Below are 16371 nucleotides of genomic sequence, written 5' to 3'. Positions count from 1 at the left end.
GCACAGAGAGGTGAAGTGACTTGCTTGATATCACACAGCAAATCATTGTCAGGGCCAGGCACAGAACACAGGTCTCCTGAGCACCAGCCCGGTGCCCTGTCCATTGGTCCATGCCAGAAGTACCACGACTGTGTGGAACTCTGCAGCAAGCTCAAGCAGTGTGAGCAGCCCATGCCTCCATCCATTGCCCAGAGAAGGGCGTTGCTTAGTACCGCTAGGGCTGGCCCCAGGCCGTGCATGTTCGCAAGCATCCCTGTTCCACAGGGGAGCGAGGCTGCCGCAGTGGCTGTACCTGGGAGTGGCAGGTTAGAGACAGGTGTTTTGCGGAGAGGTTCTTTGCCCCCGTGGCTGCTGCTCTTTGAGAAGAGGCGGGCTGCTGGAGTTTGGAAGGTTTGTTTCTCTGACAGAGGCGCTGACAGCTGTTCTTCACTAGCTGTCATCACCCACAAGGGGCACAGCTCTGTTTGGCCGGTGATGGCTAGAACGTCCCTTGTGCACTCGCTCAGGTACTGGTACGGCCCCCACTTCCATACTGTCTAAGCACTTCACAACCTCTGGTCTGTTTGTCCTGTGAGGTGGGGCAGTGCTACCCGTCTCACTGTGCTTTGGTTCCCCATCTGTACCACGGGACGGAAACTTCCCCGAGGGCAAGCAGGAAGCTGTGGTTGAGCTGGGCATTGCACCAGAGTCCCAGGCTAGTGACCTAGCCCCTGGGCCACCCTTACCCCCAAAGGGCTTCTGGAGCCCCATCCCGAGTAATGTGGCTGAACTCTGCGGCGGGGGGGTTAGTGCCAAGGGCTTGGGTGCAGTGTTTTTTTCTCTCTTTCTGCGTATTTCCCCCCTGTGACATGCTCTTCATGGCCCCTGGAAAGCCAGCATGTGGGGAGCTGAAGAGGCAGAGAGAACAGACTTCAGTCAACAGCAAAAACAGGAAGCAAGTACCATTTACCATGTTGAATCTAATTCTGTTTCCCTGCTGTCCCCTGCTTTAGGGCTATCAAGAGCCAATAATTGAATTTCCTCTTGGCGTTTTCTGTTGACAGGACTCAGCCTCATCTCTCTGTCCAGCTATTGCCAAGAAGGAAAATTTTTGTTTACTTTCATTACAGTAAACTGAAAAAATGCGCTGAGTGTAACTGAGGGAAGCAGTCCGTCAGGATAAATTAGCAAAGACTGTTTTACATCCCCACGGCCAGAAGACCAATTGTTTTGGGAGGAATTTTCACATACACCCCTGCTGACCCTGGACACATGACTACAGGGAATTGTGTCTCAGTGCAGATGCTTATATGCCATGGTGACAGGAACCTTCCCTGGCTCCTATCTGTGGATAAGTATAGGGAACGGGAACAGAAGTTGTCCTTGGGGTACTGAGCAGGGACCCTGCCAGGCAGGGTTGGATGTCCATGGCGGGTGATCCCTGACTTCCAGCCAAGGTGTAGCTCAGCTGGCAAACGTTACTTCCGGTGGAAAAGTCTACAGAGTTATGAGAGCATCACATCTGCCTCCTGAAAGGCTGGGGCCAGGTTCAAAATGTAAGCTAGCAGCCAGATTTCTATTGCTGAACCCCTGAAAAGACAGAGAGGAAGCAGTCACATGTTAGCAGAGCCATGTTGGCAGGAAGTTTCCTTTAGTTTAGGGCAATTTCTCTCTCATTTTTTTCTTCATGTTAAACCTAAGACCAATGCAGGGTGCAGTTGGAAACATACTCAGGTACCCAGCACAGAAGTCCCTGACAGCACAGATACAGGCCATAATCATATGAAAGCGTCAAATTCTCTGTTTTGCTTGGATTTTGATTAGCTAGAGGGAGGTCCCTCTATGTCACCTTCCATCCAAGGGTGCTTTGCAACCAGGAATTAATTCAGCCGGTAAGGTGATTAAGTCTAATTACCCCATCTTGAGATGAAACTATACTTGCTCATGTGAAAAAAAAAAAATCTACTCGCCCTCCTTTTATCATGATGATAAGGGAAAAACTGATGTTGGACTCATCAAAGAATTGCTTTCCCTGAGAAATGGCGTGCGGAGACTTTTGCCAGTCTGTATTAGTCTCATTTTACAGATGGACAAACTGAGGTGTAGCGACACAAAGGTTTCCATTTGTGTCTGGACTCAGGCCTGGCTGCTGTCCCCATTTGTGGGCCCAAGTTTTGTGCTCTTGTATTATTGATGCAAGTGCAAATATTGATGCTGTCTCTGCATTGCAATTACAGGATTTCCAGCCTCTGTACATGCACCCCTTGCTCAAGTCCTCATTGAAATAATGACAGAGCCAGGAGTTAACTCAGCTCTCCTCACGCCCGCTCCTGTGTCTTAACACCAGGCCATCCTACCTCTCACACATCCCATCCAACTCTTGGAGGGTGATCTAAAATGTAGGAGGGGGCTGATCAAAGTGTTTTTTTCGCTCACTTTTCATTGTTAAATTGTGAAGAACTCCTTTAATTCTTAAATTACCAGGTACAATCTGTAGGACTCAATATGTGTAAATTCAGGTTACCGTGACTGACGTACTCTTGTGTGCAAGGACTGGGGAGGCAAAGCTGGCGCTGACCTTTCTTTTATTGGCTTAAACTTAGTCCAACCCCTGCCCCCCCCCCCCCAGCTCAAATATAAATCTGAAGTTTAAACACAGTTTGGGGATTCTGCTGCCACTGACAAAAATTCAAATTTTGGAGCAGATGCAAACACTGGCAGATTAGCCACAGGGTGGTGCACAGGGGCCCCGGCCAACTGGGGTGGGGGGAGGCCTGGTTTCTGCTGCCGGGACGGTGCGGGCCGGGGAAGCCCCCAAGCCCCCTGACCCCGTCCCTGGCAGAAGCCGGGGAATAGGGGAAGCCCCCACAGAGCACCCCCTGACCCCGGTGCCCTGCAAATGTGCGGGGATTGCAGGGGCAGCCCCAGCCCCCGGGCCCCTGCTGTGGCCTAGGACTGGAGGAGCTCTCACTCCCTGCTGCAAGCTGGGGCTGTGATGGAGGGACAGAGCGTTTCCAGTCGTGGGGGCCGCAGTGGGTGGGCGGAGTGTAGAAAGGCGCAAACGAGTTGTGGGGTGGGCAGAATGGGGGAGAACCCTGCATAGAACAGGGACCAGGCCCCGGTGAAGGGGCAGAAAAGGGTGGAGCTGTGGGTGGGGGCCACAGGTGGCAGGGGCGGAACGGGGGGGGGGGAACCGCAGGTGGAAGGAGCCCCCACTTGCTCTGGCCCAGTGCCCCAGGAAATCTTAATCCGCCCCATGTGCAAGCCCATCATTAACAATACGGGGGGGGGGTCAGTAGCTCCTTGACACGGTAGGGCACACTGGCCTGCTTGTGAGGGTATCACACATCTCATAGGCATGGTATGAGATGCCCTCTGGTGGCAACAGAGGGTAAGTGTGCCAATGTGCCCTCAAGAACACTGTAACTGGGATAGGACTACAGATTGCCCTGAGGTGAGGTGCGTGTGTGTGAAAGAGACAGATGTTCCTGGGGCTCAAGACCTTACCATGGCTGCATAAAGACACGGGCACACCCCTACACCATTGTAAAACCTGCCACCGCCAGGGAGGCCGCTGATGTCATGGCTGTGGCCCAAAGGGCCAGGCGAGGGAAAAGCAGTGAAGAGCTGGCGGCACCTCGGAGTACGCCACGGCCTGCCTCTGTGAAGGGGCGCGGGCAGCCTTGGCAGCAATCACTGCTGTTAGAAACCCTGTTTAGAACAGAACCAACATTTTCTTTTCCCTACGACGTCTGTGGCTGCCTGTGTGCGCTGTGTTGCTGCTGGCTGCGCGGCACACGGAAGCGTTTGCTCGTGACGATGGGTGCGTACGAAATATTTGGGTGTGGTTTAAGTAACTGTTGAGTATAAGGCACGAGGCGCCGTGCAATCCTGACGGCCCATTGCCTGTCAAACGCTGAGGAGGGCAGTTGTGGGAAGGGGCTGTGAGCCAGGCACGAGGACCTGCCATGCTTGCCATGAGCCAGCTGCTTGGCGATGCCCAACCATGAACCACTGCTGATTGACGACGCTCCCAAGGTATGGGTAGACCTGGCTCTTTTGTGCTGTCTAGGTCAGCGTTCACTCAGAGCAGCTGGCCCCCGACCTGTACAGCTCTGCCCCACCTGCCCTTGAAGAGCTTTGCTTGTGGTGAAATTGGTGTCCTTTCACACTTAGCCCTGCTGGCACGCGTGCCCCCGGCACCGCAAGCCCTGCTGTCACACGACGGGTGGTCGCGTAGCGGTGGGCAGCCACAGGCCAGCGCTATGGCGGAGCGCGTCTTGGAACGGCTCTTTGAGTACAGTTCACCCTCCTGTCCCCCTGCAGGGCCCAGCAGTTACACCGTGGGCACCATGTCGGAGCGCTTCGATTGTCACTACTGCCGCGACCCGCTGCACGGGAAGAAGTACGTGCAGAAGGAGGGCCGCCACTGCTGCGTGAAGTGCTTTGAAAAATTCTGTGCCAACACCTGCATCGAGTGCAAGAAGCCCATTGGCGCCGACTCCAAGGTACAGGGGGCTGCTGCCCACAGGGTCCCTCTGGCAGTACGGTCTCCAAGTCGTGGCCAGTGGCTTCCCACTGGATTGTGGTATGAGGCGGTCACTGTCCTGGGGACAGCGGGTAGGCAGTTTGATTGCCCCCCCTTTGACTTCTTTTCACTCTTTCTGACCTGTTAAAATAAAGTGGGGGAGGGCGGCTGGCAGCCAGGCTTGGAAGGGGGTCAGTGCTAATGGCAGGAGGAACGGGGCTGGCGGTGCAGACATCGCGGTGTGGTGCAGGAACGCCGTCAGAGGGTTAGTACCAGAGTGATGGAAGGCACTTGGAGAACAATACCTGGGAGGCTGTTTCCAGCGCAAGGGGTGATTTGAAATGAAGGGACCAGCCTGGGAGTGGGCAAAGGGCACAGCATGGGGAGGAGGGAGGCGAGTTGGTGGAGCAGGCTTGTTACATCCTTTTGGACAGAGTGGGGAAGAGAGGCTAGGTACAAGGCATGTAACGTGAGTGGACCTGGAGAAAGAGGCTCAGGCTTCTGGAGGGACAGCGTAGGTGGCGATAGATGACCAAGGGCTAGAAGATCTGTTAACATCAGGCTGAAAGTCCATTCCCCACACACAGCTTTCAGCTGTAGTTTCCTGAAACTTTTATTTGAAAAGCTGTTATGGGCCATGTGTTCAGCTTGTGTCAATCAGCTCTGGCCTTCTGCTGCCATTTGGGGAAGCTTTCTGGGAACTCCAAGGTTCTAGTAAGATGGGCATGGGCTAAATGTAACTGTTTCTTCGGCAAGTGTGTGCGGTGAAAAAGGGCAAAACGGCACAGCAGACACTTTCCCCATATTTAGCCCCGGCAAAATGTCACCATTTGCCCAACAACAACTGTTTCTGGGGTTTGCACAGAATAACCTTGTGTTAGCAAAGGAAGCTGAGCTGCCCACATTTCTTTTTAAGGCAGTGCCAGTAAATCAAATGCTTTTTTGTGATTTAGGCCTTGTTTAGAATTTTACTGGGAGTGGAAGTCCAGCTCCCCTCCGACTGCAGGGAGCCTGGCGACGGCAAAGGCCCAAGGAACCCGAGACCACGCACTCTCAAAGGGGTGTATATTGCGCTGGGTTTGAAACACCTTCCCTCACTGGAACCTAGCTTCAAAGTGTGCCAGGCCCAACTCAGTGCTTCAGAGAGAAATAGATTAAGTACCGTGCAGTCTACCCCCTGTGGACCTTTCAAATGAGATCTTAAAAACCAAGTGCCTATATATTATGATTGCCATTAAAGAATCCAATATTATCCTGGTGTCCATGACCAATATTTCCCGTTCTTCCACTGGTGTGCTGTTTGGTCCTCCACCCGAGCTGGCTGCACTGAGTCCTGCTAGACACGTGCGTGTGCTGGTAGATAACGCGGGGACGTATTTGGAGTGAAAAGGTGCTACAGTATTGTGAAATCTTGTCATTCGGGCTTTCGGAGATGCGGGGGGTTTATGGCACTGTACAACGATGCATTTTTGTTCCTGTCGTTCCTAGGAGCTGCATTTCAAAAACCGTTACTGGCACGATAACTGCTTCCGCTGTTTTAAGTGCTACGCGTCTCTGGTTAACGAGCCCTTCATGCTGAAGGAAAACAACAAAGTGTGGTGCAGCAGCTGCAGTGCCACGGAGGGTGCAAACAAATGCAAAGGCTGCTTCAAAGCTATTGTTGCAGGTACCCAGCTCGGTGCATAGTCCAAACCTAGGGTAAACGGATGTCCTGATCCTCGTAGGGACAGTCCTGATCGTTGGGACTTGGTCTTATACGGGCACCTATTACCCCCACCTCCTATCCCAATTTTGACACTTGTTAGCTGGTTCCCTTAGCTAACTCTGACTGCTGACTTGGGGTCCTAGCCAGCACAAACTGCCAGGGTCTTTCCAAACCATGGTAGGCTGCAGCTAATGGCCGTGCACCAGGCTGACCTGCTCAGGAAGATGGACCTGCTCCTGAAAACACCTAGAACCATGCCGTGGCCTAACCCCACAGTAGCCGCGTAGCCAGGTGGAGAGAACGGGGGAGCGATAAAAAAAAGTGCCACCGGGTGAGTAAAAGCGCCCCAGCGGGTGGTGCCTTTTTTTCGGATCGCTCCCCCTGTCCCCCCCAGCTATGCCACTGCCCCACAGTCAGGAGCTAGGCAAGACAGTGCTCAAGGGGCAGGGTGACTGGCACTTGCCTAGCTAGTTCCAGCTTTACACGGTCTCATTAAAAATAAGCCCTTGCCTTTTTCTGTCTGTGATTTAGCCTTGTGCTTATACTGTACCCTCGCACTTGGTTTTTGACCCTGGTCCCTGAAAAACAAAAACGGCTCCCTGGAAGAGAGCACTAGAGCCAGGATTTTGGCACGTGCTCAGCTTCCATTTAGGCAGCAGAACCAGAGCCCACAGTTTCAAGAGCTCAGCCTGGTCGATGCCGAACTTTGCTGGCCATGTGTGTCCCAATCCGCATTGTGGCGGCCCGCCCCCGCCGCTTCCTGCACCTCCCATTGGCTGGGAACGGCGAACTGCGGCCACTGGGAGCCGTGCCTGCGGACAGTCAATGTAAACAAAATGTCCTGCGGCCTGCCAGCGGATTACCTTGATGGGCCACGTGACGAAAGTTGCCAACCCCTGCTTTAGAGCATGGTTTTGCATCCCTGCCCATCCTGGCTAATAGCCACTGATGGATCTATCCTCCATGAGTTTATCTAGTTCTTTTTTTGAACCCTGTTATAGTCTTGGCTTTCACATCCTCTGGCATTGTGTGAAGAAATATTTCCCTTTGTTTGTTTTAAACCTGCTGCCTACTAATTTCATTTGGTGACCCCTAGTTCTTGTGTTATGAGTAAATACCACTTCCTTATTTACTTCCTCCACACCAGTCATGATTTTATAGACCTTTACTGTATTGCCCCTTAGTCATCTCTTGTCCAAGCTGAAAAATCGCAGTCTTATTAATCTCCCCTCATATGCAAGCTGTTCCATGCCCCTAATAATTTTTGTTCTCCTTTGGTGAACCTTTTCCAATTCCAATGTATCTTTTTTGAGATGGGGCAACCACATCTGCAGGCAGTATTCAAGATGTGGGCGTACCATGGATAAGTATAGAGGCAATATGATATTTTCTGTCTTATCTATTCCTTTCTTAATGATTCCCAACATTCTGTTAGCTGTGTGAGTGTTCATGCAGCAATGGCCCTGAAAGCATTAATAGTGACCCATGTGGGCTGCACAAATTCCTGTACCAGCAACCTGTTGCTTTCTGTTGCAGGAGACCAAAATGTTGAATACAAGAAGTCATTCTGGCACAAGGAATGCTTCACCTGCAGCCAGTGCAAGCAAGTGATAGGAACAGGCAGCTTCTTCCCCAAAGGAGAGGATATCTACTGTGTCTCTTGCCATGAACATAAGTTTGCCAAGCTGTGTGTTAAGTGCAAGAAGGTAAGTCACCATGCAGTTCTTGGGTTGGGAAGGGGCCCTTTGCCTATGGGAGCATTGAGTTGAGCAGAGGAGCAGGAGAACAAGCTGGACTAATCTTAACCTTTTTTTTAAATTGAGAAAATCATCAGATTGAGCAAAGATTTCACTGTAGTTGTCATAGTTTTTCCAGACACCAGTATTTAACCAAAGGAATTTGGGCTTAGTCTCTTTACTCCTTCATCAAAAGGAAAGCTTCCCTGCATAACGAATAAAGTAAAGCAAACAACATCCTCACTTCCACTGCTAAAAAGCTGACAGCTTTTGCTTGCTGATAATACTGGAATCATTAGTGCAAAGCTGGTACTGTAAACAACCAGTGCTGTACAATATCTGTAACACTAACGGCTGAGACATTTTCCTGAAAGTTCCTGGCCCATCAGAGTTCAGCACAGAGAAACTCAGCCAGCTTTGTGCTGGTGTCTTTTAGGCAAAAACCTCTCAAAAGAAGGGAAATCCTTCTGTCGCTGTTTGAAGACGGGAACCCAAACCCACCGTAGCAAGCTCCTTCACCCCAGTTCTGAAACCCAGTTGTCTTACCTGTAAGGATTTGCAGTGATGGTTACAGCATAACGCTTTCCTTATGTTCATTTCTGCCCTAGGCCATCACTTCTGGAGGACTCACTTACCAGGAGCAGCCTTGGCATTCAGAGTGCTTCATCTGTACTGGCTGCTCAAAGCAGATTGGTGGGAAACACTTCACTGCTGTGGAGGATCAGTTCTACTGCGTTGAGTGCTACAAGACAAAAGTTGCCAAGAAGTGTGCTGGCTGCAAGAACCCCATTACAGGTAAGTTGGTCAATTAGTGCATACTGAGACTCAGCAAAGGCAGCGTTGTTTTATCCAGCCCTTCCTCCCTCTTACGGATTTGTCCAAGCACTTTCTCACCCCTTCACTCTGACCACCTCCAGAGCAGTCTCCTGAAGAATAGGCTTAAAATAGACAGAAGGAGGTGGCCTTCATTTGGGCTAAAAGAGGTGTCATACATTATAGTAAAAAACCAGAAGGCAGGTACGTGGATACAGTTTGGTTTCTTGCTGATGTTCTACATCACACACATTGTAACACCTGTTTTAAGTAACAATTAGTGACCTACACCTGCAGAACTGGAACATGATGCTAGTTTGCTTCCTTCTGCCTAATTGGATATAGGAATGAAGTGGAAAGTAGGGGATGATTTCCATTAACTCCAAAAACCCTCACAGAAACATTGTATAGACATGATTCTAAAACCCATTAATGATTCTAAGACATGAATGGCTTTTGGAGCATTCTTACAGCAGGCATAGGATTTGCTAGTTCATAGATCTAAAAAAATCCATAGAAAGGAATAGAACTTAGTAGAAAATAACTATTTCCCTAAAGCCACCACCTTATCCTCCAAATCCCTCTTCAGCTCCCCTCTCCCACAGGGCATGTACAAAACCGCAGCCTGAGAACGGCAACCCAGGGAGCAAGCCATGTACATTTTTAGCCAGGCAGTAGCTATGATCCCATCCTGTTATGGTTTTACCATCTCCCTCACTGCACCTGCTTGTTTGCCTTATCCACTTGCAAACTCTGGGGCAGGGAATGTCTTGAATACATTGTACAGCACCTAGCATGATGGAGGCCTTAAGACTTGTTCATAAGCAGGACATACGTCAGAGTATTAGAACTGTGTAAATTAAGCTGCAATTCTATTGTCTGAGCTCCCAGCAGCCTCAATTAGCAGGATAATTGAAGCCTGAGTTTGGGAAGGTGCGTTAAATACTAAGTCAGCTGAGGGGGCTCACAGTTAAGGTCTCCAAATTCCTTAAGTTTAAATTAAGCAAGGGGCAGTATGTATGCACATTACTCCTGGGGGAATTCTGCATCACTGCACGTCATTGCACTTGCACAGATTTCTTTGCTTCCCCGCAGAAAAATGACTTCTGACAGGGAAATCGCAAGAGCAGTCATGTGCCCACTCACTGGCAGTAAAGGGAGGTTGGGTTGAGCACCCAGAGCAGCCGGTAGAAATGTAAATTACCAGCGGGGGCAGGGCTGGGCAGTCATGCATGCAAGACAGACACTCTGTCCCTCTTGCTTGCTAGCGTGGCATGCTTGGCGTGGAAGGGCAGGGCTTTGCGGTGTTTCTGAAGACATAGGTGTGGGGCAGGCTCTGTTCCCTCAGGCAGAGCAGAGTGTAGCAGCCTACCTGTTTAGTGAATTCCCCCAGACATATAAAACAGTTGTAAAAATGTTAAGGCTCCTTTACATTGCCAGAGTGGTGTAAAGGAGCCTTATTGTAAAAGGACAGTGTGGCCTTATAAATGCTTATTGGTGCTTCAGTGATTAGAACTGGTCTAAATTTTTGGACTGAAAAAATGTCCTATGAAAATGTTCTCCATGAACTATTTGCTACTGACCTTTTTGGAGATGGTCAGTAGCCACTATAAATTGTGAGTTTAAGACCCCAGCCATCACTTGCTTTTCAGTTGCCTATAATGTAACACTGAGCATATGGCTACATATATTTGTTGACTAATAACTAGAAGTAGAGGGTCAATGCTAGCTACATTACTATTAGACAAAGGGGGGCTGGTGATTTCCTCCAGTGCTCCCCACTCCCATTCTCCATCCATTATATTATAGTTTAAATAAATTACCAAAATAATTGAAACCAGCTTGATTATATTACATTTTGACAAAAAATATGCAGAATTTAAAAATACTGTGTGTAGAATTTTTATTTTTTTTGTGAAGAATTCCTGCAGGAGTAGCACACGTATTAAAAGCTGTTTTACAGGGAGATTGGAAAGAGCTGGAGGAAGGCTGGGTTTAGAGGGCAGGACCCACAGAAGAAAAGGCTTTTCACTGCAGGATTGGCAAAACTGTGGACAGGAGACAGGACTAAGCCACTTGAAGCAAGATCAGAATCAGACCCTAAGTGCATTCCTACGAGGCTCTAAGTGGTCTGGGAAACCCCTCTGGGAGAAAATGATTTTTTTTTTTAGTTTTAAAACAAACCAGGTTTAAAAATGGAAGTTGTCAAGACAATGTGGGCAGAGAGGTGCTGCTGAAACTTAAAGGGGCCTGATTGCACCAAAAGAGCTGCATTCCAACTGCTGGGGTTTTCACCAGTCCTTTACCAGCAGAGTTTGAAATGGTTTGCTGTGGTAGACAAGACAGAGCAGAGCAGGGCATCTGGGACCAAGATCAGCTCTTGATAGGTCTGGCGGATTTTATACAGGTGCGGGAACATTGTTCTTTCTAGGAAAGCAACCAACTACTCTATCCTTTCTATAAGTCAATAGACATTAACAAAGAAAAAGTTACTTTCTGTTGAAAGGAATGTCATTAATTACCTTCTGTAATAACTCCTATCTTTCTAAATAGGATTTGGAAAAGGATCCACTGTGGTCAGCCATGAAGGCCAATCCTGGCATGATTATTGTTTCAAGTGTACCAAGTGTTCCCGTCCGTTGGCTAACAGGCGCTTTGTCTATCATAATGAGAAAATTTACTGCGCTGACTGTCCCCATAGACTGTAAGGAGCAGCCTCTGCCTTTGCTGTAAAATGGATTGAAGCCTTGCTCTTGTATCTGAGCTGCTTCAGAAGGGCCTACTAAAGGAGCTTGCACATTAAAGCCTATCTTCTTCCATTTTACAGAATGGTTCAGACCTCCTGCCCCAGCATATTTCAGCTTGTTTGATTTTAGATTTTAAGGTTCTGCAGTAACAAAACTTACTCAACTGCAAAACTAACTTTGCTTTCATGACAATTAACACAAAAGCTTGAGGTGCCAGAATTTTAGGTCCTTAAATATCACCTCTTCTGCATGATGATTAGTACAAAGTAAAACAAACACTGATTTTGTAACTTAAGTTGAAGTTTTGACACTTAATGAAGTGGTTTTTGACAAGGAACATACAAATCTTTGCACCCACTGAAACCCCCCAAAAAAACCCATCAGTAAGAAGATGCAAAGACCACACCCAGGATCATAGATATGGTGCTTCGCAATTATACATTCATGAGTACTTTATATGCAGACATGCAGTTAGTAGCAACTAAACATTAATGCCTTTGCTTATACTACCATATAAAGCAAGTTACAGCAAGTATATGTTATGGCTTTGTTTATGTTTTGCTACTGTGGTTTAGCTAGGGAGAATGCTAAAAGAGATTTATGGCAATTTTAACTTAAGGTTTAATCCTGATTTTAAATTGGCTTGTCAGAGGGTTTTGCTTACCAGCTTTTTTACTTTAATTATGCTGTCTACACCTGGTTTACTAATTCACCACCTTCATGAAGTTATTCTTTGACGCATAACATACAAAGAATGTATATGCATTTTTAAAACATTGTAGGATAGCTCTCCTACCATGACAACACGTTATTTTAAGATCTAATAAAAATTGGATTAATGCTTGTTTGGATTCATGAAGTCTGGACAATTGTGTCTCTTCACTAGTTTCTGTAGGAAACAAATATCAAGGTGTGTCAAAGTCACTAAGACCCTCCCCCTTTACACTGCACAACTGTACTTGTTTTGAGGACCCCTCCTTCCCCCATTGCAGTTAACACTGAGTGCCAACCCCTACACTGCCAAGAGCATATTTAAATGTGCCTGTGGCCAACATACTGTAGAGTTACGGGGAAATTAACCTAAAATTGGTGTCTGTTCCTCTGAAATCCCTCTTCCAGATGTAATCTATTTTAAAATAAAACAGTGCAGCCTGAGCAACATTAAGCCATCTCAACTCCCCTTGTGATTCAGGGCAGGGACAGGGGGATAGAAGGAGGTCATACAACACACACAAGGTTTTGAGGATGACCGCTATAGTGGGGACATGGGAGGCAGCTGAGCAGTACCTCAGACACACAGGGATGGGGTATGACGATTCCCTGCTCTGCTAGAGTCCAAAAGGATACTTTGTTATTCTCTATGCTCTTCTACAGGACATTACTCGAAGCTCAAACCATTGTCTTTATTGAACAAAATGAAAGACCTATGGCCCTGAAATACTCAATTTCTTGAAACTTTTTTCAATTTCACAGCAGCGATAATGCTGACTGAACTTTGTCTTTCATAGAGTAGACCTCAGAATTTAACAGTCTAATAAAAAGAAAATATAAGCTGTGTTGTACTACAAAGTGACTCTAAACAATATTGAAGATTGTTTTTTGTGACAGGGTTTATATTTGGAGAAAGGAAAGAGTGTCAAGTTTAACAGTAACAAGGTACTAACTTATCTTCTCCAAATCCTGTCCTTTGGCACTTCATTAAAAGGAAATAATTTATCCTCTTGGTAATTAAACTGGTGTTAATTTGTAACATGCCACTAATGATCAATGGACCTCAAAAACAATGAGGTGTCCTTGTTGCATCTTAGAGACTAACATTTATTTGGGCATAAGCTTTTGTGGGCTAGAACCCACTTCATCACTAGTAATAGTTTAGGGCAAGGGAGTTGCTGATAATCACTTACCTATGAGACTTCTAGTCTGTCAATGTTGGTTTCTACTTAAAATGGCAGAAAAACTTAATTGCAGGACTATCCCTTTGTATATTTTAATTCTACATTGCGTAAGAATAGCTCCAGCCACCAATATTGGAAGTCACAAGAACCACGAAATATTCAGTTCCAATAACTGCTTTTCCCTATTAATTCGTGTGAAAAAACACGCTTGAGCCAAGTGCATTAACAGGAAGCATGTGAAAGTATAATTAGCATTAGGGCCTCACATCTTCCAACCCTCTTACAAACTAAAAATTCTTATAGACTGTTGAAGAAACTACAATGCTAATTGAAACCGTCCCTTTTGCAAGTTCTTTGCTTCTTCCTTCTGGCAGTGGTCCCCAAACTTTACCTGGCAACCCCTTCACCTCCACCCACCCCCGGAGACAGGGCCAGGAGCAGGGGATCGAGGCTGGGACCACAGCTACAGGAGGGACCGGGAGCAGAGCCGAGGCCAGGCCTAGGGGTGGAGCTGGGTGGTGCTCCCTCCCTGGCCCCTGTGCGGGCTGGCCTAGGCCCTAGCCTTACCCCGCCCCACACACACTTTCGGGACCTCTGCCTTATGGAGTAGACACCAACTATAACTAATATACTAAAAAGGTATCAGGATTAGAAGTGTATTTTAGATCAGGGAGCATAACAAGATGAAGACACTAAGACTACCACGATACAAGTAAGTCGAACCATTCGAATTTTATTTGAATAGCAAAAATTAGTTTATGGAGTCTGTACTGTATATTCGAGTGGTTCTGGTCAACATTTGACTGCATCTCCAGGCAAAGCAGTTGGGGAAACGTTTTGAGAGCTCTAGTAACCTAATGTTCAGTACTGCAAAAACCAACACACTGTTCAACTGCAAAGTTTATTTAACAGCGCACACATATTTACAAACAGCTGTAACAGAGCATTCAACAAATAACATCTGCACAGAAAAAAATATCAGCATCTTGTTTGTTAGAATGATTGTCTCTGCCAGAAACAGCTATTATACAAAAATACATTTTTTTCTTTTTACCTAAGGCACTGCTCTAAGTCTAAAACAGTTCTACTATAATTGGAATAGCAACGGATTGAGAAAGGAGGAAGAATGAGGGTTTCCTGTTTTAACTGTGGTGTCGAGAAAGGAACACATTTAGTTCCAGCAAGAACATTTGCATTTTAACACTGAAAACACAGCTGCCATTCAGATGATTAATTGGTACTGAAGTGTCAGCTAAGATTTAGGCAGGGTTTGAGAAAGCAATTCTTTAAAGAAATCATTATCCTGTATCTCTTACAAAGGCATAAGAACGGGACTGCACTTACACTTTTTGTAGCAGCCATTTGCAAAAGATAGTTAATCTCTTCATGCTGTAAAAAGCAAGTAACTAATGCAGCCTTTAGGAAAGGGAATACATATGCTATTTGCAGTCATTGTTATAAAGCTAGCACAGGAACATGTAGAATAATTAACATGAACAAAAAACAGGACTTGAATGGCCTAATACTGTTATGTACACATAATACTTACATGAGTGTAGATAAATATGTAATTCAAATGAAAACATTTTAAAAAGCATGACAAATGTTAAACTGCACTATAACAAACACGTTTAGGTACTCAACATTTCCGCAGTATATTAGTGCATATATACTCGTGTATATTGTAAAATTTTAGGACGTTCCAGTAACATTAAAATGTATTAATGATTGTACAATTCTGTATTTTGAAGCTACTAATATTTTCATATTAGAAATAATCCAAAACAGTTTAACCCAGTGTTGGATCAAAGAGATAACTGACCAATTTAGCTCTTCTTAAATATCCTATTAGTATCACCAACTGTACAGAGATGTTACATGGAAAATAAAACAAATGGGATTTGGTTTTTATATGCACAGAATGCATAATTTTTATTTTAAATTTGCAAACTGCCACTTCAGAAACATGCAAAAATATTTGTCAGTGGCCAGCTGGTAAATTTCCAATGGCACACGGGGATGGTACATCACACTAATATGAAAATAAAAGGACCTGGAGACAGGTTAGTGGAGATTTTGTAAAAGGAGAACAAGTGATATTTCACAAGGAAAGCCTGTCGAACAGTCCACTAAACAAATGGAAAAGGAACAACAGCAAGGAAGTCTCCCTGAAAGTTTTCAAGGTGCAAATTTAGAAGTTTATTATCCCTTCCCTGCTGGTCTTTTTTGCAAGCTTGAAGACAGGTAAAGGTTAACAAGCAGCTTTTCAAAACAAGGCCTTCGGTACTTGATAAAACACTGGATTACTGAAGTGCAATCAGGTTATTTCCAGGACTCTAGTGTTCACAGTTCTGTCCAAAGAGCAAAGAAGAGGTGGTTAGTGTTCTCATGCTGTGCAGTATGGACTGTATACAAGACACCAAGTACATCTGCTATCTGTGTCAGGAGCCATGTCTAACATAACCAGCAGCAGATCTGCAGCTTACCTATTTCATTAACTGTCAGAACAGTGGTTTCTGTCTCGGGATAACAGCTGGTTAGTCCACACTGGCACATGCATAATCAAATATAACAAATGCAGTAAATTTTTCCTGATATAAGTGTGTAAATATATTAGTTTGTAAAATTATGTACATACCTGCTACATCACACTACCTCAAAACATATCTAGCTGAACAAGGCCCAAAGCCCAGCCTTGAGACTATGGTTTCTCTAATTAAATACATTAGTCTTCTGCTTAACTGCATTAGTTATTAGCAGGCTCAAAATACTGTCATTCTATTTAGATTAACTTTCAAAATGCAGTAAGAATCTGGGGTAAACTTTCAAACCTCACTGGTGTTTATGGAAGGAGGTGTGAAAGCATCCAAACCTGAAGTCCTCCAAGTACCCACAGAAGCAATATCGCACTGGCACTGTGTACCTAGCTACTGTATCTGAACTCCAATCTGGAGGGACCACAGCAGGA

General features: G+C 46.2%; 2 protein-coding genes across 2 annotated transcripts in view; one reads left to right on the top strand and one right to left on the bottom strand.

Moving 5' to 3' along the window:
• Window positions 1-12343, top strand: part of FHL1 (four and a half LIM domains 1) — a 66599-nt gene extending 54256 nt beyond the window's left edge. The window contains exons 2-6 of the mRNA XM_077826141.1: window positions 4306-4487; window positions 5996-6173; window positions 7749-7918; window positions 8557-8743; window positions 11315-12343. Of these exons, the coding sequence (XP_077682267.1) occupies window positions 4332-4487; window positions 5996-6173; window positions 7749-7918; window positions 8557-8743; window positions 11315-11469 (846 nt within the window). The 5' untranslated portion in view covers window positions 4306-4331 and the 3' untranslated portion in view covers window positions 11470-12343. The remainder of the gene's footprint in view (window positions 1-4305; window positions 4488-5995; window positions 6174-7748; window positions 7919-8556; window positions 8744-11314) is intronic.
• Window positions 12344-14290: 1947 nt separating this feature from the next.
• The window catches only part of MAP7D3 (MAP7 domain containing 3), a 63722-nt gene continuing 61641 nt past the window's right edge, over window positions 14291-16371 (bottom strand). Inside the window, exon 21 of the mRNA XM_077825643.1 lies at window positions 14291-15754. Coding sequence (XP_077681769.1) covers window positions 15747-15754 — 8 coding nt within the window. The 3' untranslated portion in view covers window positions 14291-15746. The remainder of the gene's footprint in view (window positions 15755-16371) is intronic.

Source organism: Eretmochelys imbricata, chromosome 9 (assembly GCF_965152235.1).
Source record: "Eretmochelys imbricata isolate rEreImb1 chromosome 9, rEreImb1.hap1, whole genome shotgun sequence".
Classification (NCBI taxonomy): Eukaryota; Metazoa; Chordata; order Testudines; family Cheloniidae; genus Eretmochelys; species Eretmochelys imbricata.
This window is presented reverse-complemented; position numbering and strand designations above follow the sequence as displayed.